Source organism: Nerophis lumbriciformis, linkage group LG18, assembly GCF_033978685.3.
Source record: "Nerophis lumbriciformis linkage group LG18, RoL_Nlum_v2.1, whole genome shotgun sequence".
NCBI classification, from domain to species: Eukaryota; Metazoa; Chordata; class Actinopteri; order Syngnathiformes; family Syngnathidae; genus Nerophis; species Nerophis lumbriciformis.
The window spans coordinates 7,653,916-7,679,056 of record NC_084565.2 but is presented as its reverse complement, the minus strand read 5'-3'; the positions used below and the strand labels follow the sequence as shown (position 1 = coordinate 7,679,056).

Below are 25,141 nucleotides of genomic sequence, written 5' to 3'. Positions count from 1 at the left end.
TGTTTGTGTTGACATATATTTACAAAATAATGTTTGTGTTGACATATATTTACACAATAATGTTTGTGTTGACATATATACACAATAATGTTTGTGTTGACTTATTTACACAACAATGTTTGTGTTGACATATTTACACAATAATGTTTGCGTTGTCATATTTACACAATAATGTTTGTGTTGACATATATTTACACAATAATGTTTGCGTTGACATATTTACACAATAATGTGTGTTTTGATATACTTATACAATGTTTGTGTTGACATATATTTACACAATGTTTGTGTTGAAATATATTTACACAATAATGTTTATGTTGACAAATATTTACACAATAATGTTTGTGTAGACAAACATTTATACAATGTTTGTGTTGACATATATTTACACAATGTTTGTTTTGACATATTTACACAACAATGTTTGTGTTGACATATTTACACAATGTTTGTGTTGTCATATTTACACAATAATGTTTGTGTTGACATATATTTACACAATAATGTTTGTGTTGACATATATTATCACAATGATTGTATTGACATATATTTACACAATAACGTTTGTGTTGACATTTATATACACAATGTTTGTGTTGACATATATTTACAAAATAATGTTTGTGTTGACATATATTTACACAATAATGTTTGTGTTGACATATATACACAATAATGTTTGTGTTGACTTATTTACACAACAATGTTTGTGTTGACATATTTACACAATAATGTTTGTGTTGTCATATTTACACAATAATGTTTGTGTTGACATATATTTACACAATAATGTTTGCGTTGACATATTTACACAATAATGTGTGTTTTGATATACTTATACAATGTTTGTGTTGACATATATTTACACAATGTTTGTGTTGAAATATATTTACACAATAATGTTTATGTTGACAAATATTTACACAATAATGTTTGTGTAGACAAACATTTATACAATGTTTGTGTTGACATATATTTACACAATGTTTGTGTTGACATATATTTACACAATAATGTTTATGTTGACAAATATTTACACAATAATGTTTGTGTTGACAAACATTTATACAATGTTTGTGTTGACATATCAGTGTTTCCCACACATTCATTTATTTGTGGCGGCCCGCCACGAAAGAATTACGTCCGCCACAAATGGATTTTTCGGCTTTTGACTCGCTCGACCGCTCATAAAAGCAATGGGACTGTCTGTGAATGTTGCTTGTAGTTACACCTCCGGTGCATTGTAACTCCGCCAATAGCACTTAATTCACCTGGTGGGCCAGAAGAAGAAGAAGAAGAGGGACGGACGGACAGGACCAAAATACTCGCCGACTACTTTTCATAATGATGGCGCTTCCTACGTTTCTACCTCAAACGTCCAAAAGCTGCTGAAAGCCTTGATCCAGGATGCCATGGGGAAAAAAACTTAAATGGTGCCTTTTGGCGATAGTTAGCAGCTTGGTGGCTCATAGCCGGCTAGCTAACGCTTGCTAGCGTGGTAGCATTGCTTCATTTTTACAGGTGTTATAGGTAGATAGTAGTGATGGGTTGATGAAGCCTCATGAAGCGTTTCGACACATTGCAAAACTGTATTGATACTGTGTCGATACTGTGTCACTAAATACTGACATCTGCTGGACATTAAAAATCCCTACAGGCAACCTATGGACCGACTCAACTGACACTGATTTTATGACCTAGTACAGTGGTTCTCAAATGGGGGTACGCGTACCCCTGGGGGTATTTGAAGGTATGCCAGGGGTACGTGAGATTTTTAAAAAATATTCTAAAAATAGCAACAATTCAAAAATCCTTTATAAATATATTTATTGAATAATACTTCAACAAAATATGAATGTAAGTTCATAAACTCCGTGAAACACAAGCTCAGGTTTGTCACTAAAATGTCTGTCAAAAAGAAGTGTGAAAAGAAATGCAACAATGCAATATTCAGTGTTGACAGCTAGATTTTTTGTGGACATGTTCCATAAATATTGATGTTAAAGATTTTTTTTTTTTGTGAAGAAATGTTTAGAATTAAGTTCATGAATCCAGATGGAGCTCTAGTCTAGTACAATCCCCAAAGAGGGCACTTTAAGTTGATTATTACTTCTAGGTGTAGAAATCTTTATTTATAATTGAATCCCTTATTTATTTTTCAACAAGTTTTTAGCTATTTTTATATCTTTTTTTCCAAATAGTTCAAGAAAGACCACTACAAATGAGCAATATTTTGCACTGTTATACAATTTAATAAATCAGAAACTGATGACATAGTGCTGTATTTTACTTCATCTTTTTTTTTTCAACCAAAAATGCTTTGCTCTGATTAGGGGGTACTTGAATTTAAAAAAAATTCACAGGGGGTGCATTGCTGAAAAAAGGTTGAGAACCATTGACCTAGTATATACAATAATAGAAAGCAAGTCATTGTATTTCATTTAGGATTATTTCATAACTTCATTTAAATAAAAATATATTTTTTGTCTTTTTTAGATACAGTCAATAAATAATGTGAACATGTATCATAACATGGAAATCTAAGAGAACGTGTTGTGAATGAGGATGCTTGTGGACCTGGAAATTATTATTATTATTTTTTTACACATTTTTATAAAAAATAAAAAAATAAAGTTTTTCCAACGTATTCAATTTTAGACGCTTTCTCTTCTTAGTTATTATTTCTCCGGCTGTAGAAAAGACCCGCTCACAGGGCACAGAGGAGGCGTCAGTGCGACACAGTTCGCGTATCGGTCACGTGACCAAAACAGCTCATGATCGGTCACGTGACTTTCTAAAAGCGATACGCGCACCGACACAGGGTTTCGCTCTATGAGCTCGACGCATGCGCCGATGCATCGGTGTTGCCGGACCCATCACTAGTAGATAGGTTATAGCTGCATCGCTCGCGGCTCGTCATATATTTAATGTTAATCCGCGATTTCACCGAGCGTTTCACTGACGGTGAGCAGCCTGACGCTGCTTCATTAACACCGCCGCTGTTTGACTCGGTCACCTGTTTTCATACCGACGAGCTAACGTGTCCAGGTTATAACCATGTTGTCAATAAACACACATGGACTGAAGCTAAATTGTCCACTGTCCACTGCAGCATGTGAATGCAATGAAAAGAATAAAATCTGAGCCAACCAGCTGTTAAAATGTTGTCCAGGTTAATGTTTTATTAAAGGCCCTTCATTTCAAGATTTCAACTGTGATTGGGCTTTAAACAGGTGGATGACCTGTTCAGATGGGTGTAACTGCTACTGGTCAAATAATGTGAAATAGCATTTAATTTTACATGTATGCAATGCCATTTAAATGTAATTATAGATAATAATAATAATAATAATAAATACTGTGTAGTGTTGTAAATAGTCAACGGGAAGGATTCTAGTAAGATATAAGCCATGAGCACTACACAGCCAGAAAAAAACCTAGGCAGGACAAGTAAAAATATTGGGGCAAGTAGATTTGAGATGTCGGGCAAGTAGAAAAAAACCTTAACGTTGAACCCTGCATGTGTTGAGCTGCTGCCGCTTAAGGTTAGACGGCACTGTACATAGAGCGCTTCTGCTCATTAGTAATACATTCTAATGTTGGATGTTCACTCCTTCACACAGATGAGTATAGAAAAATATTTTCAACGGCCGAAAAGGGCTGGACTTGGAGAGGAGGTAGGCCTATAGTCCGGACCACAGGTGCGACCTGTTCAGCAGGAGGAGGAGGAGGAGGTTGACTGACTGTGGCAGGACACCTCTGCCTCTGTTTCACTTCATGTTGCTGGTAAATAATATGGTTGTAGTAGTAGTAGGCTAAAGTTAAATTATTTAGTATTCACTAATTAAAGGGGCAGCGCTTTAAGAGACATTTTAGCTTTTATATTTTATAAGATATATTTTTTGTAAGAACCACAATTAATAAATATATTTCAGTGAATCACTAATTGTTCAAATCTGTATATAAATATGTACATAAAATGTTGTAATTATATTCCAACTCCGCGTTCTTCTTGGTCATCGCCGCTGCCGCCCCCCCCCGCCGACCACACCACCACAAATAGATGCCTGTCCTGTGGGAAACACTGCATATATTTACAAAATGTTTGTGTTGACATAAATACACAATAATGTTTATGTTGACATATTTACACAATAATGTGTGTGTTGACATATATTTACACAATAATGTTTGTGTTGACATATATTTACACAATATTTATGTTGACATATATTTACACAATGTTTGTGTTGACATATATATCACAATGTTTGTATTGACATATATTTACACAATAACGTTCGTGTTGGCATATATATACACAATAATGTTTGTGTTGACATATATTTACAAAATAATGTTTGTGTTGACATATTTACACAATAATGTTTGTGTTGACATATATACACAATAATGTTTGTGTTGACATATATTTACACAATAATGTTTGTTGACATATATATATAGAATAATGTTTGTTTTGACATATTTAGACAATAATGTTTGTGTTGACATATATTTACACAATATTTGTGTTGACATTTCCAAAATGTTTGTGTTGACATATTTAGACAATAATGTTTGTGTTGACAAATATTTACACAATAATGTTTGTGTTGACATATTTAGACAATGTTTGTGTTGACATATTTAGACAATGTTTGTGTTGACATATATTTACCCAATGTTTGTGTTGACCAATAATGTTGACAAATAATAATACTAAACACAATAATGTTTATGTTGACAAATAGTTACACCATGTTTGCTGTATTTGATGTACACTGACTACTCTCAAGTATTTTGACAAGATTATAGAAACATAAGAGAAAAAATTGAGACATTGGAGGTTATTAGTTATTGTTATTACAGTTATTGTTATTATTAGTTACTGTGACTCACATTAAAATAGGCGTGAGGCAGATGTTACTTCAGTGTCAGGATCAACTCCCAACATTTGAACGTATTAACTTTATGGATAATGATAATAATAATAATAATAATAATTATAATAATGACTCCACAGCAAGAGCTTCGACTTTTAGCTGACTACTAAACATGAAATAGTCACCTATCCTATTCTAATATTTCTCTTCTAATACAAATCGTCAAAGTATTCACATTTTTTATCTTCTAATACAAATCAAAGTATTCTAATATGAATCATCGACCTTCTATAAATAAAGTATCTTGTAATATTAATCAGTGACATGTTGGTCACACTTGTGTTCTTGCTCATGGGCACACTGGAAGAAGGTCAGTGCCTGCAGGGAACTACTCATTATTCATAAACATCATCATCATCATTATTCTATTCTATAGCTTGCGGGCTATTGTGTGCTTAGCTGTTGTGTAGCTGCTAGTTCCTAGTAGCTTATAGCAGAGGTTCTTAACCGATTTGACTTAGGAACTTAACATTTCCACTACCCGAGATCCACTCAATATTTAAACTAAGTTAGTAATCTTACTCTTGATTTTAATCATCCTACTTTTAGTTTAAAACCTTGTCAAATTATATGAAAGCGTCACTAAGATTATTTATAATATTATTAGTCATAGATTAGAAAAATAAATACAAATCAAATATAAGAAGGGGTTCATTAATAAATGGTGAAAAATGTATTTACATACAATTATGTTGTGCTAAAACAAATGCATTAAATGATTAATGCATGTGTTTCTTCACTATACAAATGCAGCTTCACCACTTTAGTCATAGTTTTTGTGTTTAACAAATGTCTCTATGGCTTTAGCTGCAGACTTCTTCTGTTTATTTGATATTGTCATTACTGCCACAAGTGGTGGAAAAGTGTATTACAACAACCCTGTAAGTGAAGAAACGCTTGCCTGTAGCACAGCATTGTTTTTAACATCCATCCATTTTCTACCGCTTTTCTTGTTTACCTTTTGGAAATGACTATAGTAAAATAGAAGAAATTGTGTGATTTTATAAGCCGCCACTTTTTTCCTACACTTTGAACCCTCCGGCCTAAAAAACGGTGAGGCTAATTTATGGATTTTTCTTTCGCTGACCACTGTAATAAAATGTAAAAAAAAAAAAAAAAAGCAAATACACTGACAATATGTTTTATTGTTTGTGCTACGGCGCCATCTTTTGGACGAGTTCATCCACTGCAGGTGCCGCATTGTCCTTCCATTTACGGCTAGTGCAGTCCATAGCGTTTCTACTTGTACGGATTCTTCATTCAACGTTTTGTAAGTTTTACAATGTACCTAAAACAATTCTTACTTACCAAACGTCCCATGTGTGATGACTGTAGGAGTGTTTCCATGCACATTTGAAATGACGCTAGCATCGTTAGCATTAGCTAATATGCTAACAAGTTCGCAAGTGTCTGTGTTAGTGTTATTAACTTACCACATTCTTTTTGTACTGTTTCAGATTCACAGATTCCTCAGTAAATTCACCAAAATGTCACCGTGGAGTTATTGAGTCTGTTCAACTGATTGGAGAGCTCGCTTGCGCAGCTAGCTAGCAATTTGTGGCACTTTTATTATTTCATTATTTTTATCCTGCAATTTTACTTTTTATCCGAACCCTTTCACAGTAATTCTTTTGCACTTGTTTAGCTTATGCATTGTTTATGTTCTTTGTTTTATTTGGTTTTGTTTAGTTTTTTGCTCTATACTTTTGTCATGTCTGTGTAATCATGTTTTGTCTTAGTCATGTTTTGTTTAGTTATTGGACTCTTTAGTTTCTGGCTTTTCACTCCCTTGTCTTGTTTCCATGATTACCCATTAGTTTCACCTGTTCCACGTTTGGACTCATTGTGCACTCTTGTTTGTCACCATAGCAACCCATTAGTTTTCACCTGTCACGTCACGCACCTGTTTCACGTTTTGAGTCACGCACCTGTTTTCGTTAATCATGTCTGTAGTATTTAAGTTCATTGTTTTTCAGTTGGTCTTTCTGGTGACATCCCCACATTTATGCTCTACACATTTCTGACTCTTTTTTCATGTCCCTCGTTCACGCTGCTACTTTTTGTCCATGCCAAGTAAGTTTTGTTTATTATTGCCACAGTTAGTGTTTTTTGTTGTTCATAGTTTTTGCCTTTGTGCAAGTGTTTGGTTTCATAGTTTGTTCTCCGCCATTGTGCGCGCCTTTTGTTTACTTCCTTATTTTGTATTTATAGTGTTTAAATAAAAATGTACCTTCATTCCCGTCTCGCCTGAGCCAACTTTCCGTTGCCTTCGAGAAAAACTAAACCCCAGGACCAAGTCATGACAACTTTTTAACCTGTAAAGCACTTTGGTCCAATTTAAAAATGGTTGTAAACGTGCTATCTAAATAAAGTTGCCTTGCCTTTATAGCGGGTCCATGACGATGACTTCTGTTTTGTTTGATCAGCCGTTTTACTGCCGTTTTACAGATGATTATTGATTATTTTATTGATTATGGGACAAGCAGTAGAAAATGGATGGATGGTACTTTTTCCTCACTTATTGTTTGTCTTTGGTACACTAATGTGTATATTTTAAAATATATATACATCTATTTTCATATTGCTCTTTTTATCTTTGGTATGAACATTATTATGTAAAGTCGAAGTTATTGTTTTGGGGGTTTTTTTTGGTTCTTTGTTGTTGCTATTTTTGTATTACAATATTTTATTATTTGATCATGTTGTACTGCATTGTAATCTTTTTTTTTGTGATTGTGTGATGTTTTTTTGCCTGGACCCCAGGAATAATGTCTCTCCTGCGGTGTAGACTAATGGGGGTCCTTAATAAACTAAACTAATAAACTAAACTAAACACCGTTTGGAAACAAATAAAATATGTAAATAAACCAAATATTTCTGTGTAAATAATTAATTTCACAACGTATATATCTTATACATATAACATACAGCAGGGGTCAGGAACCTTTTTGGCTGAGAGAGCCATGAAAGCCAAATATTTTAAAATGTATTTCCGTGAGAGCCGTATAATATTTTTTTAACACTGAATACAAATAAATGCGTGCATTTTTAAGTAGCCGACATGTTTTAGAGCAGTGTTGTTCAACGTTTTTTGAGCCAAGGCACATTTTTTGCGTTGAAAAAATTCGGAGGCACACCACCAGCAGAAATCATTAAAAAACGAAACACAGTTGACAGTAAAAAGTTGGGTATGACTTTAAAGCATAACCAAGCGTGCATTAATGTTGCTCTTGTCTCAAAGTAGGTGTACTGTCACCACCTGTCACATCACGCCCTGACTTATTTTTAGTTTGTTGCTGTTTTCCTGTGTGTAGTGTTTTAGTTCTTGTCTTGCGCTCTTAATTTGGTGGCTTTTTCTCTTTTTTTGGTATTTTCCTGTGGCAGTTTCATGTCCTCCTTGACCGCTACTCCCCACACCTGCTTTGTTTTAGCAATCAAGAATATTTCAGTTGTTTTTATCCTTCTTTTGTGGGGACATTGTTGATTGTCATGTCATGTTCGGATGTACTTTGTGGACGCCGTCTTTGCTCCACAGTAAGTCTTTGCTGTCGTCCAGCATTCTGTTTTTGTTTACTTTGTAGCCAGTTCAGTTTTAGTTTTCATCTGCATAGCCTTCCCTAAGCATCAATGCCTTTTCTTAGGGGCACTCACCTTTTGTTTATTATATTAGACACCTTTTTACCTGCACGCTGCCTCCCGCTGTTCCCGACATCTACAAAGCAATTAGCTACCGGCTGCCACCTACTGATATGGAAGAGTATTACACGGTTACTCTGCCGAGCTCTGGACAACACCGACACTCAAAAACAACACATAATGTGCAGACTATAATTACTGGTTTGCAAAAAATATTTTTAACCCAAATAAATACACCAGACTGTATCTCACGGCACACTGGTTGAAAAACACTGTTTTAGAGTATAATAAGTCTCTTATTCTTTTTAATAACATTGTTATTCTGAAGCTAACCAATAATAAATACAATACGTCTTACCATTAATGCGACTTCTTGAACAGGTGCGGTAGAAAAAAACGGATGGAAGGATTAAAATGTATGAGAATGTTTTATATTTTGAACGTTTATTTTAACACTGTAAATACCAGCGGAATTATTCATTACCAATCGTGCTAAGATTTATCTGAGAGCCAGATGCAGTCATCAAAAGAGCCACATCTGGCTCGAGAGCCATAGGTTCCCTACCCCTGACATACAGTATGTAAAAATATTTCTTTCCCCTACAATTTAGGTCCGGAAAAAAAAGCCTGTAGAAATGATCTATTTAAAAGCTCAGTCGTTAGTATTATTTTATTCTATTTTTATTTTATTATATATTATTATTATTATTATTATTTATTTTTTATTTTAATTTTAGTATTATATATTTTTTTATATATATCTGTCTGTCTCTGGCCTCGTATGTGTGTGTGTGTGAGAATGTGTCTGTCTTTGTCGTCTTACTTGTTATATAATTGTGCCATTTGTCCCTCGTTAGTGGGACCTGAGTGGGTGGGTGGTTTGGGTTTTAAGGGAAAGGGTGTGAATCATTTACTGACTTTAAAATTGTAGTGTTTCGACTTGCACTTTTTTCTGTCTATTTGAAAATGCCAATAAAAAAAGTTGAAAAAAAAAAAAAAAAAAAAGCTCAGTCCATCTTTAATGTTCTCATTTCCACCAAAAAATTGCTGTTCTCGAACGCGTCGCCGCCGCCTCTAAGTCTGCATTTTTGTGCGCCTCGTACTTGCTGTCGTCTGAAGGGCAACTCCAGCCAGTACTCTGAGTGCAGCCTGCAACCATTAAAGCAGCGGCGAGTTCCAAATGAAGCCAATCAAGCGCACTTAAGTCCTGCAGACTTGCGCACGACGAGGGCGCACGGTGTACTTTTTGATGAAGTGGAGAAACGCGGGCATTTGGCGCGTTACTCAATGTTCTGGGGCTAGTGCATGCATATTAATGGCATGACTGTATGGGAACATATGCGGGACATTAACATGCAAGCGGGCCTGCAGGCGGCCGCACGACAGCGCACCTCCTTAGTGTACTTGTGACAGTTTGTATGTTGGTGGTGGACAAGAAGGCACTCACTTGAAGAACTCCATGAAGGAGAAGCCGTAGCCGTGCTGCTCGGCTATGCCCGCACACACCACGTTGGCAGACGCGCCGATCAATGTGCCGTTTCCTGCACAGAAACAACACAGACAAGGATTTCCACAAGCACTACGAAATAAATATACTGTGTGCACACGGGTGATGAAAAACTGAAGTTTCCAAAAGTTCAACATTGAAGTGTTTGACACTTTACGTTACAGTTTTTTAATCATTTTATTAAATGAGAAAATCTAATTTTTTGAAAGAGAACAGCACTTTTGTTTCTATCATTCACAATCCTTACATAAGACAAAATCATATACAGTCGCAATCAAAAAGTTGTAAAGAACATAATGTCATGGCTGTCTTGAGTTTCCAATCATTTCTACAACTCTTAATTTTTTTGTGATAGAGTGATTGGAGCACATACTTCATACTTGCCAACCTTGAGACCTCCGATTTCGGGATGTGGGGGGAGGGGGGTGGGGGTGGGCGTGGGCGTGGCTAAAAGGGGAGGAGTATATTTACAGCTAGAATTCACCAAGTCAAGTATTTCATATATATATATATATATATATATATATATTAAATACTTATTTCATATATATATATATATATATGAAATACTTGACGTTCAGTGAATTCTAGCTATATATATATATATATATATACATATATATATATATATATATATATATATATATATATATACACACACGTATATATATATGTATTTTATTATATATATATATATATATATGAAATACTTGACGTTCAGTGAATTCTAGCTATATATATATATATATATACACACACGTATATATATATGTATTTTATTATATATATATATATATATGAAATACTTGACGTTCAGTGAATTCTAGCTATATATATATATATATATATATATATACACACGTATATATATATGTATTTTATTATATATATATATATATATATATATATGAAATACTTGACGTTCAGTGAATTCTAGCTATATATATATATATATATACACACACGTATATATATATGTATTTTATTATATATATATATATATATATGAAATACTTGACGTTCAGTGAATTCTAGCTATATATATATATATATATATATATATACACACGTATATATATATGTATTTTATTATATATATATATATATATATATATATATATGAAATACTTGACGTTCAGTGAATTCTAGCTATATATATATATATATATATATATATATATATATATATATATATATATATATATATATATATATATATATATACACACACACGTGTATATATATATGTATTTTATTATATATATATATATATATATATATATATATATATATATATATATATAAAAGAGATGCGCGGTTTGCGGACACAACCGCGGAGTCCGCGGATTATCCGCGGGTCGGGCGGTTGAAATAAAAAAAAATTAGATTTTATCCGCGGGTCGGGCGGTTGAAATAAAAAAAAATTAGATTTTAAATAGATTCAGGCGGGTGGCGGTTAAACCAATTGGGAAATATACATACATAGTTAAATGTTGTTACCCACATACGAAAAACGAGCAGGCACCTGCAGCACACCACAACAGAAGAAGAAGAAAAAAAAAGATGGCAACGCCGGCAGCAAACGTGGTACGCGACAAACTAAAAAAGGGAATACTAAAGACCAGGGGAAAAAAAGGCCAGAAAAGTTCAGCGTGGACTCGTTCTTATGAGGTTGTAAATCAGGATGATAGTAATGCTGGCTACGTGATTTGCAAGAGCTGCGACGCTGTTTATGTCTACGACAGTCACAAAACCGGGACATCTAACATGGTGCATCACATTTGTGCAAAACCCCGAATCTCCACAAACACCCTGAGCATGAGCAGTTTCGTCCGCCGTGATCCCAGAAGAGTGCCACAGGATGTTAAAACAAGATAGAACGCAGCTGCCTGCAGCAGTTTGAGTGGCGCGAGCGCGCCTGGAGGTGCGCTCAGCGCGGCTCCCAGATGATTGCGCACTGGTGTGCGTCTGGGCCGTGACAGCGTGGCACGCATTGAATGTCTCTGCTACATTGGATCAGTCTCCTTTCTTTAACAGGCAAAACATTTATAACCTCACTAATGCCTTGCATCGTCTATATTAGATATATAACAACGGGTGGATGCGGGCGGGTGCGGTTTTGATAAAATGTTAGTTCGGGTGGATGGCGGATGGTTGACGACTTTTGTGATGCGGTTGCGGATGAAATAATTGCCTATCCGCGCATCTCTAATATATATATATATATATATATATATATATATATATATATATATATATAAAATAAATACTTGAATTTCAGTGTTCATTTATTTACACATATACACACACATAACACTCATCTACTCATTGTTGAGTTAAGGGTTGAATTGTCCATCCTTGTTCTATTCTCTGTCACTATTTTTCTAACCATGCTGAACACCCTCTCTGATGATGCATTGATGTGTGGCACGCACAAAAGTGCTTTCATCAAATGCACTAGATGGCAGTATTGTCCTGTTTAAGAGTGTCACAACATTGCTGTTTACGGCAGACGAACTGCTTTACGGTAGACGAAAACGTGACTGCTGTTGTTGTGTGTTGTTGCCGCGCTGGGAGGACGTTAATGAAACTGCCTAACAATAAACCCACATAAGAAACCAAGAACTCGCCCTCCATCATTCTACAGTTATAACGTGATTGGGCAGGTATGCTGTTTATATTGTGGGTTAGCTCATGAGGACCCGAGTCCGCCTGAATTTCAGGAGATTTCCGGGAGAAAATTTGTCCCGGGAGGTTTTCGGGAGAGGCGCTGAATTTCGGGAGTCTCCCGGAAAATCCGGGAGGGTTGGCAAGTATGACATACTTGTTGGTCACAAAAAAACATTCATGAAGTGTGCTTCTTTTACGAATTTATTATGGCTCTACTGAAAATGTGAGCAAATCTGCTGGGTCAAAAGTAGCGTATTTTTCGGAGTATAAGTCGCACCTGCCGAAAATGCATAATAAAGAATGAAAAAAAAACAACATATATAAGTCGCACTGGAGTATAAGTCGCATTTTTTGAGGGAAATGTATTTGATAAAAGCCAACAGCAAGAATAGACATTTGAAAGGCAATTTAAAATAAATGAAGAATAGTGAACAACAGGCTGAATAAGTGTACGTTATATGAGGCATAAATAACCAACTGGTATGTTAACGTAACATATTATGGCAAATAACTATAACATATAGAACATGCTATACGTTTACCAAACAATCTGTCACTCCTAATCACTAAATCCCATGAAATCTTATACGTCTAGTCTCTTACGTGAATGAGATCAATAATATTATTTGATATTTTACACTAATGGGTTAATAATTTCACAAATAAGTCGCTCCTGAGCATAAGTCGCACTCTCCGGCCAAACTATGAAAAAAACTGCGACTTATAGTCCGAAAAATACAGTATACATACAGCAATGTTAATATTTGCTTACATGTCCCTTGGCAAGTTTACCTGCAATAAGGCGCTTTTGGTAGCCATCCACAAGCTTCTGCTTGACCACTTGACCACTCCTCTTGACAAAATTGGTGCAGTTCGGCTAAATTTGTTGGTTTTCTGACATGGACTTGTTTCTTCAGCATTGTCCACACGTTTAAGTCAGGACTTTGGAAAGGTCATTCTAAAACCTTAATTCTAGCCTGATTTAGCCATTCCTTTACCACTGTTGACGTTTGTCCTGTTGGAACACCCAACTGCGCCCAAGACCCAACCTCCGGGCTGATGATTTTAGCTTGTCCTGAACAATTTGGAGGTAATCCTCCTTTTTAATTGTCCCATTTACTCTCTGTAAAGCAGCAGTTCCATTGGCAGCAAAACAGGCCCAGAGCATAATACTACCACCACCATGCTTGACGGTAGGCATGGTGTTCCTGGGATTAAAGGACTCACCTTTTCTCCTCCAAACATATTGCTAGGTATTGTGGCCAAACAACTAAATTTTTGTTTCATCTGACATCACATTGACCAAGATAAGACCTTCTGGAAGAAAGTTCCGTGGTCACCTAAAATCATCAGCCCGGAGGTTGGGTGTTGTAACAGGACAATGACCCCAAACACACCTCAAAAGTGGTAAAAGAATGGCTAAGTAAGGCTAGAATGAAGGTTTTAGAATGGCCTTTCCAAAGTCCTGACTTAAACGTGTGGACAATGCTGAAGAAACAAGTCCATGTCAGAAAAGCAACACATTTAGCTGAACTGCAGCAATTTAGTGGTCAAGTGGTCAAGCAGAAGCTTGTGGATGGCTACCAAAAGCGCCTTATTGCAGGTAAACTTGCCAAGGGACATGTAAGCAAATATTAACATTGCTGTATGTATACTTTTGATCGCGACTGTATGTGTCATGATCTGTTGTCCGGATCATGTTTTGTTTCGTTTTTGACACCCTCAGTTCCTGTTTTGAGCACCCCTGGGTTTGTGTTTTGGTTGCCATGGGTGCAGATTGGTTCCACCTGCCTCTGATTAGTGTTCGGCACGCTCGCCTGCTGCCGGCCACTGATCAGAGAGCTACTCAGTCCTGGTTTTCGCCACACACGGTCTGGCTTTCTTGTTTGCTTCATATGCTGAGCGTTTCTTTTTTGCTATTCTGTTAGCTCCCCGTGCTATCGGCACGCTGGTGCTCTTTTGTTTGTATCTTGCATGAAATCATTTTCTAACCTGTACCTTGCCTCCGGAGTTTTCCGTCTGCATCTTGGGAGAACGATCCATGCAGTAAAATGCGACCCCGACGTGACGATATGTTTTTCTTTTTTATGCATTCTATTTTGTAAATAAAGGCTAGCAAAAGTCAGCTCACAATAGAGCTAACGGGAGTAATCTGTTCCGCCCATAAAGCCCTCTAAAAAAAACATCCAAAAAGCGCCAACAATACTCCATTTACATGTCGTGAGCTGAATATTAACCAAGTATTAGATATATTGTTATTATAAGCGCTAACACTGAGGAACTACAAACCCCATTTCCATATGAGTTGGGAAATTGTGTTAGATGTAAATATAAACGGAATACAATGATTTGCAAATCCTTTTCAACCCATATTCAGTTGAATATGCTACAAAGACAACATATTTGATGTTCAAACTGATAAACTTTTTTTTTTTTTTGCAAATAATCATTAACTTTAGAATTTGATGCCAGCAACACGTGACAAAGAAGTTGGGAAAGGTGGCAATAAATACTGATAAAGTTGAGGAATGCTCATCAAACACTTATTTGGAACATCCCACAGGTGAGCAGGCTAATTGGGAACAGGTGGGTGCCATGATTGGGTATAAAAGTAGATTCCATGAAATGCTCAGTCATTCACAAACAAGGATGGGGCGAGGGTCACCACTTTGTCAACAAATGCGTGAGCAAATTGTTGAACAGTTTAAGAAAAACCTTTCTCAACCAGCTATTGCAAGGAATTTAGGGATTTCACCATCTACGCTCCGTAATATCATCAAAGGGTTCAGAGAATCTGGAGAAATCACTGCACGTAAGCAGCTAGGCCCGTGACCTTCCATCCCTCAGGCTGTACTGCATCAACAAGCGACATCAGTGTGTAAAGGATATCACCACATAGGCTCAGGAACACTTCAGAAACCCACTGTCAGTAACTACAGTTGGTCGCTACATCTGTAAGTGCAAGTTAAAACTCTCCTATGCAAGGCGAAAACCGTTTATCAACAACACCCAGAAACGCCGTCGGCTTCGCTGGGCCTGAGCTCATCTAAGATGGACTGATACAAAGTGGAAAAGTATTCTGTGGTCTGACGAGTCCACTTTTCAAATTGTTTTTGGAAACTGTGGACGTCGTGTCCTCCGGACCAAAGAGGAAAAGAACCATCCGGATTGTTCTAGGCGCAAAGTGTAAAAGGCAGCATCTGTGATGGTATGGGGGTGTATTAGTGCCCAAGACATGGGTAACTTACACATCTGTGAAGGCGCCATTAATGCTGAAAGGTAAATACAGGTTTTGGAGCAACATATGTTGCCATCCAAGCAACGTTACCATGGACGCCCCTGCTTATTTCAGCAAGACAATGACAAGCAACGTGGCTTCAAAGTAAAAGAGTGCGGGTACTAGACTGGCCTGCCTGTAGTCCAGACCTGTCTCCCATTGAAAATGTGTGGCGCATTATGAAGCCTAAAATAGCACAAGGGAGACCCCCGGACTGTTGAACAACTTAAGCTGTACATCAAGCAAGAATGGGAAAGAATTCCACCTGAGAAGCTTCAAAAATGTGTCTCCTCAGTTCCCAAACCTTTACTGAGTGTTGTTAAAAGGAAAGGCCATGTAACACAGTGGTGAACATGCCCTTTCCCAACTACTTTGGCACGTGTTGCAGCCATGAAATTCTAAGTTAATTATTATTTGAAAAAAAAAAAATAAAGTTTATGAGTTTGAACATCAAATATGTTGTCTTTGTAGCATATTCAACTGAATATGGGTTGAAAAGGATTTGCAAATCATTGTATTCCGTTTATATTTACATCTAACACAATTTCCCAACTCATATGGAAACGGGGTTTGTATGATATACTGTGTATATATAATATATATATATATATTACATACATGTTATATTTTATATTGCTACTATGGTACATTTTTAGCCTACTTTATACCTGAATTATCCTTTCCATCCTTTGTAACTGAGCTACTGTGTGGAACAATTTCCCTTGTGAATCAATAAAGTTTGTCTAAGTCCAAGTTATGCAGCTACAGTATCGCCATACTGAGCTGCTGCATCGCCTCCGAGTTGGTAAAAGTTGATTCTAAATCATAAATCTTGCCTCTCATCTGGACAGTAGAAGGTTGTGGACATGAACCGAGAAGTTGGTCATCTTTGCTACGTGAGGATTATGAATACTTCTTCATGTAAACGGGAAGATATAAACATCCCATCCGTCGGCATCCCAGTGAGAGCAGACATTGTACAGCAAGTGATTGTTTTATTATGTTGGTAGTTGGTATTTCTTGTTTAGCATTTAGCAATACTGCTACATGCTGGATCTTCTAATCAATCCGCGTCTAAAACTTGTACATCATCCTTTTTGTATTTGTCATGTCTGTGTGACCATGCTTTGTATTAGTCATGTTTTGTTTTGTTTAGTTATTGAACTCTTTAGTTTCTGGCTTTTCACTCCCTTGTCTTGTTTCCATGGTTACCCATTAGTTTCACCTGTTTCACGTTTGGACTCATTGTGCACTCTTGTTTGTCACCATAGCAACCCATTAGTTTTCACCTGTCACGTCACGCACCTGTTTCACATTTTGAGTCACGCACCTGCTTTCACTAATCATGTCTGTAGTATTTAAGTTCATTGTTTTCAGTTTGTCTTTCTGGTGACATCCCACATTTATGCTTCTGCACACTGTCCACACACCCTTAAGACCCTTGCTGCTCTTTTTTTCATGCCGGTTTCTCGTCCAAATAAGTTTTCTTTATTCATGCCATAGTTTGCAAGTTTTGTTTAATTGTTCATAGTTTCTGCCTTTGTGCAAGTTTTGTGTTTATAGTCAAGTTTTGTACTTCCGCCCCTGTGCGCGCCTTTTGTTTGATCCTTTTTTTTGTAGTTATAGTGTTTAAATAAATCATGTACTCCCCTTCACGCCACGTATGGTCCAAATCTTTGGCACCTCGGGAGAACAAACCACGCCACAGTCCTAGTCGTGACAGTATTCAGGCTCAAAAATATACGTTTCTGGATCATCATTTGTTCCAAAACAGTGGTCGTCTCTGATGTAGTAGTGTGGTTATTGTTGGAAGAAGTGAATGTTGTGATGCCGACGTATGTTTAAAATGATCAAAATATGTAAATATTACATGTTGCTATGAGTGTTACATTACATATATACTTACAGCATGTACCTTAATGGAACTTTATGGATGTTTTATAGGCAGAATAAAGCGGCTTCCATTACCCCCATTATGAGCTGACTCTCGCTAGCGCTTATTTATGAGTTAGAATGCATTAAAAAAAAAATTTAAAACATATTTTTTCTTGTCTTACATAAGAATTGTGACTGAAAATTCCAGTTTTCCTTTAAGAAAATGTGATTATTATGTGCTACAATTTTAGACTTTAGAGTCTTTTTTTGGCCGAGGAAAATAACTGGGCACAACATTGTTCCCACTTTTTCCCTGAAATAATTTTCCAGGACTTCTGCAGCTGCCACAGAGACAAGTTATCACCTCACACACACAAATACATTCTGTGCTGCAAGGACTAAAAGCAGGGAATCGCTGTGCCTTAATGTTGCACAGAAGATGACACTGGACATACTTACCATTTCCAGGACATTTAACCTTTTCTCTCATTTCCCAAATGTTTTCTATGAGTTTCCAGTTTGAAAAGAAGCTCAGAAATGACAAACATGATGACACTCACCCCCAAGACAGGCTCCCATGGCCAAGGCAAAGATGAGAGGTTTTATTGGCAGGTTCACGTCTGCATCCTGGCTCAAGTTGATGAGGACAGGGATCTGGAATGACAACAAAAAGTTGTACTGTCCTCCAATAGAGCGATACAAGGTGTCATGTACTTTATTAGGTAACATGTAACACATTGTTATACAAAGTGTCATGTATTATGTAACACATTGTTATACAAAGTGTCATGTAACATGTAACACATTGTTAAACAAAGTGTCATGTATTATGTAACACATTGTTATACAAAGTGTCATGTATTATGTAACACATTGTTATACAAAGTGTCATGTATTGTGTAACATTGTTATACAAAGTGTCATGTAGTATGCAACACATTGTTATACAAAGTGTCATGTATTACGTAACACATTGTTATACAAAGTGTCATGTATTATGTAACATGTAACACATTGTTAAACAAAGTGTCATGTATTAATTAACACACTGTTATGCAAAGTGTCATGTATTATGTAACACATTGTTAAACAAAGTGTAATGTATCATGTAACACATTGTTATACAAAGTGTCATGCAGTATGTAACACATTATACAAAGTGTCATGTAGTATGTAACACATTGTTATACAAAGTGTCATGTATTATGTAACACATTGTTATACAAAGTGTCATGTATTATGTAACACATTGTTATACAAAGTGTCATGTATTATGTAACATGTAACACATTGTTAAACAAAGTGTCATGTATTATGTAACACACTGTTATGCAAAGTGTCATGTATTATGTAACACATTGTTAAACAAAGTGTCATGTATTATGTAACACATTGTTATACAAAGTGTCATGTAGTATGTAACACGTTATACAAAGTGTCATGTAGTATGTAACACATTGTTATACAAAGTGTCATGTATTATGTAACACATTGTTATACAAAGTGTCATGTATTATGTAACACATTGTTAAACAAAGTGTCATGTATTATGTAACACATTGTTATACAAAGTGTCATGTAGTATGTAACACGTTATACAAAGTGTCATGTAGTATGTAACACATTGTTAAACAAAGTGTCATGTATTATGTAACACACTGTTAAGCAAAGTGTCATGTATTATGTAACACATTGTTAAACAAAGTGTCATGTATTATGTAACACATTGTTATACAAAGTGTCATGTATTATGTAACACACTGTTATGCAAAGTGTCATGTATTATGTAACACATTGTTAAACAAAGTGTCATGTATTATGTAACACATTGTTATACAAAGTGTCATGTAGTATGTAACACGTTATACAAAGTGTCATGTATTATGTAACACATTGTTATACAAAGTGTCATGTATTATGTAACACATTGTTATACAAAGTGTCATGTATTATGTAACACATTGTTAAACAAAGTGTCATGGATTCTTAATAGGACTAGTTGTTAAAGATCCCTAAATATTCAGCACAACAATTAAATGGGGTTGGAGATGTCCTCTTGGGTGGGGTGGAGTTTGGCAATAATCATGTGGTGCCACCAGTACAACACATCTTCAGTTGTGTTCCCCGACGTCATTGGGCGTTTCGGCCATTTATCACAAGACACCCTCTGCCGAGGTTGGCCCACCACAGGCTGATCAGACCTGGGTGTGTGTCGCATGGTGGCACCACGTGGTTATTTGGCAGCCCATGCTGCATCCCTGCGCTTCAGCCACAGCCAGTGACTGCTCCGTTCTGCTGCGGTGGCAAGTTCTTTAATAGCCTTGCGTTGGGCCTGTCCTCTGATTCCTACTTCTTTCAGGAGCCTTGTGGTGGAACTGGCTACAAAGCCTCTACAGCCCACCTCCACTGGCCACACCTTCACGTCCCAGCCCCTTGCCTCTGCTTCAGCTGCCAAGTTGGCATATCGCAGCCTCTTCCGTTCGAATGCTTCATCGATGGCGTCCTCCCATGGGACCGTTAGCTCAACGATGAAGACACGGCGGAAGGACATGGACCAGAGGACCAGGTCTGGGCGCAGGCTGGTTGCTGCAATTTCGGGTGGGAAGATAAGCCTCTGGCTGAGGTCTACCCGCATTTCCCAATCTCGGGCTGCGTTCAGTGGGCCTAAGTCTGGAGGTGATGGCTTGGTCCGCCGTTTCTCTCCTTCCCGGATGAAAGTTGTTTTGTGTGGGAAGGTAGCCTGAGCATTTAGAGGCATGGCATTGGTGACTACTCTCTTGTTCTCAAGTTCGGCAGCCAAGCACTTCAGTACTTGGTTGTGGCGCCAGGTGTATCTCCCTTGAGTCAGACTGGTCTTGCAACCAACCAAGATGTGTTTGAGGGTTGCTGGGGCTGTACACTGGAGACAGGCTGGGTCCTCTCCATACCAGAGATGTAGGTTGGTTGGAGAGGGCAGGACATCATATGTGGCTCTAATGATGAAACTTAGTCTTTTAGACTCCATGCTCCATAATTCGTTCCACGTGATTGTTCTCTTCTCCACGCCCTCCCACCTTATCCAGCGGCCCTGCTGGGCTTGGCACACCTGGCTGCTTCCTCCTGGTGGCGCACTTCCTCCACCACCATGTGCCGCCGTTCGGTTGCAGTTGCCTTTTGCCACGTGGGTGTTGTTGCTTCCAAACCAAGGCCCCCTCTGCCATATTGGACATGCCCAACTATATCCCGGTGTCTGAGGGCAGTCTTTGCCACTGTGACTGCTGCAGATGGATTCCATTTCCTCCCTGCCGCTAGGGTTGGAGCAGCACCTCTGACGAATGGGTCCCGGGATTCTGTGAGAGTCATTTCCAGCCTTGATTTGGCACATTTGTACTCCTCCACCACGCTTGAGATCGGTAGGGAGAGGGCTCCGTTGCCATACAGGCCTACGCTGCTAAGACATCTCGGCAGTCCAAGCCATTTCCTCACTTCTGCATTCACCAGCCTCTCCAGCCGATTGGCATGGGATAGAGCGACCTCATAGATAGAAATTGGCCACATGAGACGGGGCAGCAGCCCAAACTGAAAGCACCACAGCTTCAGCTTCCCAGGAAGAGCAGTGTTATTGATCTGATTGAGTCCACTGATTGTATCCTGCCTGAGTTGGTCCACCTGCTTCGAGTCTTTGAGTTCTGCGCTATACCAGCGGCCAAGGCTTTTGATAGGCTTTTCTAGAACTGTTGGTATTGGCTCGTTGTTGATGTGGAACCTCTCATTGGTGAGCTGGCCCTTGATGATGGAGATACTGCGGGATTTGCTTGGTTTAACCTCCATTCGTGCCCATTTGATGTTTCCCTGGAGTTTATCCAGCAGGCGTTTGGTGCATGCATTTGTTGTTGTTATTGTCGTCATGTCGTCCATGTACGCCCTTATTGGAGGAAGACGCAGCCCGCTCTTCAACCGCTCCCCTCCAACCACCCATCGAGATGCTCGAATAATGAGCTCCATTGCCATGGTAAACGCCAGTGGAGAGATGGTTCAGCCCGCCATTATGCCTATCTCGAGGTGCTGCCAGGCAGTTGTACTGGCCTGTGCTGTGACGCAGAACTGGAGGTCCTGGAAGTAGGTTTTGACCATCCTTGTGATGCCCTCAGGGACCTGGAAGAAGTTGAACGCTGTCCATAGAATCTCATGAGGCACTGACCCGAAGGCATTGGCAAGATCTAAGAAAACCACATGCAGGTCTTTCTTGTCCTTCTTGGCCGTCTGTATCTGGTGCCAGATGACATTTGTGTGTTCCAGGCATCCTGAGAAACCGCCTATCCCTGCCTTCTGCACTGAGGTGTCAACATAGTTGTTCTTCAGCAAGAATACTGAGAGCCTGTGGGCCACAACACTAAAGAATATTTTTCCTTCCACATTCAGAAGACTGATCTGGCGGAACTGGTCGATGGTTGAGGAATTCTTCTCTTTGGGAATCAGGATCCCCCCTGCCCTTCGCCATGCCTTTGGTATAATTCCTTTTTCCCACGACACTTTCATTAGCTTCCAGAGGTACTTCAAGACGCCTGGAGTGTTCTTATAGAGCCTATATGGGACGCCGTTGGGTCCAGGGGCTGAGGCTGTTCTTGCCCGCTTTACAGTGCTCTCAACTTCTCTCCATGTGGGGGGCCTTGTTTCAAACTGGTGCTCAGGTGGTTGGATTGGTGGCATGTCATCTGGAATGCTGGCTGGCACATGCCTCTGGCTGTCGGAGTAGGTCTTCCTCAGGTGCTCCTCTAGTTCCCTTATGGGTACTTTGAGCATTCCAGTTTTCTCCTTGACAAAGAGGTCTTTGACAAACTTGTAGGGATCTCTGTAGAAGGCAGTCCTCGTTCGCTCTTTCTTTTTATGTTGCTTTCTCAGGCATTCTGCTCTTCGCAGTGTTGCAAGTCGCTGCTTGATGTCGCCCTGTAGTGCTTCAAGTCCTTTCCTTTCCACTTCTGTAGCCTTTTTCCACTGCTTTCGCAGGCCCCTTCTTTCTTTCACAAGTCTTTCAATCTCTTGTTGTCTCCTCGACTTGAGAGGGGCTGATGGTTCCGTCTGTGTCGTAAGGTTCTTACTTTTCACCCCAAATCTCTCCGCTCCATAGCTGTAAATAATCTCTCCAATCTTGTCCAGCTTTTTTTCCACACACCCTTTCAGACCTTCTAAAAGATGGACAAGGTCTGTGTCGGTGGTTTCCCACTCCTTTTTCTGGCAGGATTTAGGCCACAAGATTTGAGGCTTCCGTCCATTCATCTTCCTCTCTACTGCTGTCTGAGGTTGACTGGGCTCTGAAATCACATCCGTTGGTGGATCTGTGCCTGATTGAGCTTCGTCTGGGGTTGTGATACCCTGTGGACTGTGGTGACTATCCTGCCGCTGGGCTTCACTCGACTGATTTGCCCTACCTCTGAGGAAGTAGTGGTCAATGCGAGGCCCCTCGCTAAGCTCTCTCAGACACTTTTTCCTGCCCTGGTGGATCTTGAGACCCTTCTCTGATGTAAACTTTTTCCAGCCACAGATGCAGCTTTGTAGCTTGTGTCCTGCCAGTGCTGTTACTCCATCAACTATCGTGCTGATCATTTGTCTCGTTGTCGTTTCCGTTCCAGGGTCTGTTACCGTGTGGTCTACCGGTGAGTCATCTTCCGCCCCCGCTCTCGCAGACTCTAGGGGTATTTTTCCTTTTGAATTTTTCGTAGCAATTGTTGGGTGGATCCAGGTCACTGTGTAGTGACAGGGTCCTGCTAGCAAGGGTAGCTAACCCGTGCCAGCCCCGTTGGGGTCTGTTCCCACCTGTCAGCAGTCTCTTCAGGCCGTCACCAGGTCTTTCCCAGGTTGTCAGCTGCCCTTTCGCAGCGGTCACTGGTTTTGACACCAGACATCAGGATTCTTAATAGGACTAGTTGTTAAAGATCCCTAAATATTCAGCACAACAATTAAATGGGGTTGGAGATGTCCTCTTGGGTGGGGTGGAGTTTGGCAATAATCATGTGGTGCCACCAGTACAACACATCTTCAGTCGTGTTCCCCGACGTCATTGGGCGTTTCGGCCATTTATCACAAGACACCCTCTGCCGAGGTTGGCCCACCACAGGCTGATCAGACCTGGGTGTGTGTCGCATGGTGGCACCACGTGGTTATTTGGCAGCCCATGCTGCATCCCTGCGCTTCAGCCACAGCCAGTGACTGCTCCGTTCTGCTGCGGTGGCAAGTTCTTTAATAGCCTTGCGTTGGGCCTGTCCTCTGATTCCTACTTCTTTCAGGAGCCTTGTGGTGGAACTGGCTACAAAGCCTCTACAGCCCACCTCCACTGGCCACACCTTCACGTCCCAGCCCCTTGCCTCTGCTTCAGCTGCCAAGTTGGCATATCGCAGCCTCTTCCGTTCGAATGCTTCATCGATGGCGTCCTCCCATGGGACCGTTAGCTCAACGATGAAGACACGGCGGCAGGACATGGACCAGAGGACCAGGTCTGGGCGCAGGCTGGTTGCTGCAATTTCGGGTGGGAAGATAAGCCTCTGGCTGAGGGCTACCCGCATTTCCCAATCTCGGGCTGCGTTCAGTGGGCCTAAGTCTGGAGGTGATGGCTTGGTCCGCCGTTTCTCTCCTTCCCGGATGAAAGTTGTTTTGTGTGGGAAGGTAGCCTGAGCATTTAGAGGCATGGCATTGGTGACTACTCTCTTGTTCTCAAGTTCGGCAGCCAAGCACTTCAGTACTTGGTTGTGGCGCCAGGTGTATCTCCCTTGAGTCAGACTGGTCTCGCAACCAACCAAGATGTGTTTGAGGGTTGCTGGGGCTGTACACTGGAGACAGGCTGGGTCCTCTCCATACCAGAGATGTAGGTTGGTTGGAGAGGGCAGGACATCATATGTGGCTCTAATGATGAAACTTAGTCTTTTAGACTCCATGCTCCATATTATGTAACACATTGTTATACAAAGTGTCATGTATTATGTAACATGTAACACATTGTTATACAAAGTGTCATGTATTATGTAACACATTGTTACACAAAGTGTCATGTAGTATGCAACACATTGTTATACAAAGTGTCATGTATTATGTAACACATTGTTATACAAAGTGTCATGTATTATGTAACACATTGTTATACAAAGTGTCATGTATTATGTAACATGTAACACATTGTTAAACAAAGTGTCATGTATTATGTAACACACTGTTATGCAAAGTGTCACGTATTATGTAACACATTGTTAAACAAAG

At 39.1% G+C, this 25,141-nt stretch overlaps 1 protein-coding gene across 1 annotated transcript in view; it reads right to left on the bottom strand.

The window, feature by feature from the left end:
- Positions 1-25,141, bottom strand: part of oca2 (oculocutaneous albinism II) — a 185,120-nt gene that overhangs the window by 14,247 nt on the left and 145,732 nt on the right. The window contains exons 22-23 of the mRNA XM_061977567.1: positions 18,475-18,568; positions 10,033-10,126 (exon numbers count right to left, since the gene is read on the bottom strand). Of these exons, the coding sequence (XP_061833551.1) occupies positions 10,033-10,126; positions 18,475-18,568 (188 nt within the window). The remainder of the gene's footprint in view (positions 1-10,032; positions 10,127-18,474; positions 18,569-25,141) is intronic.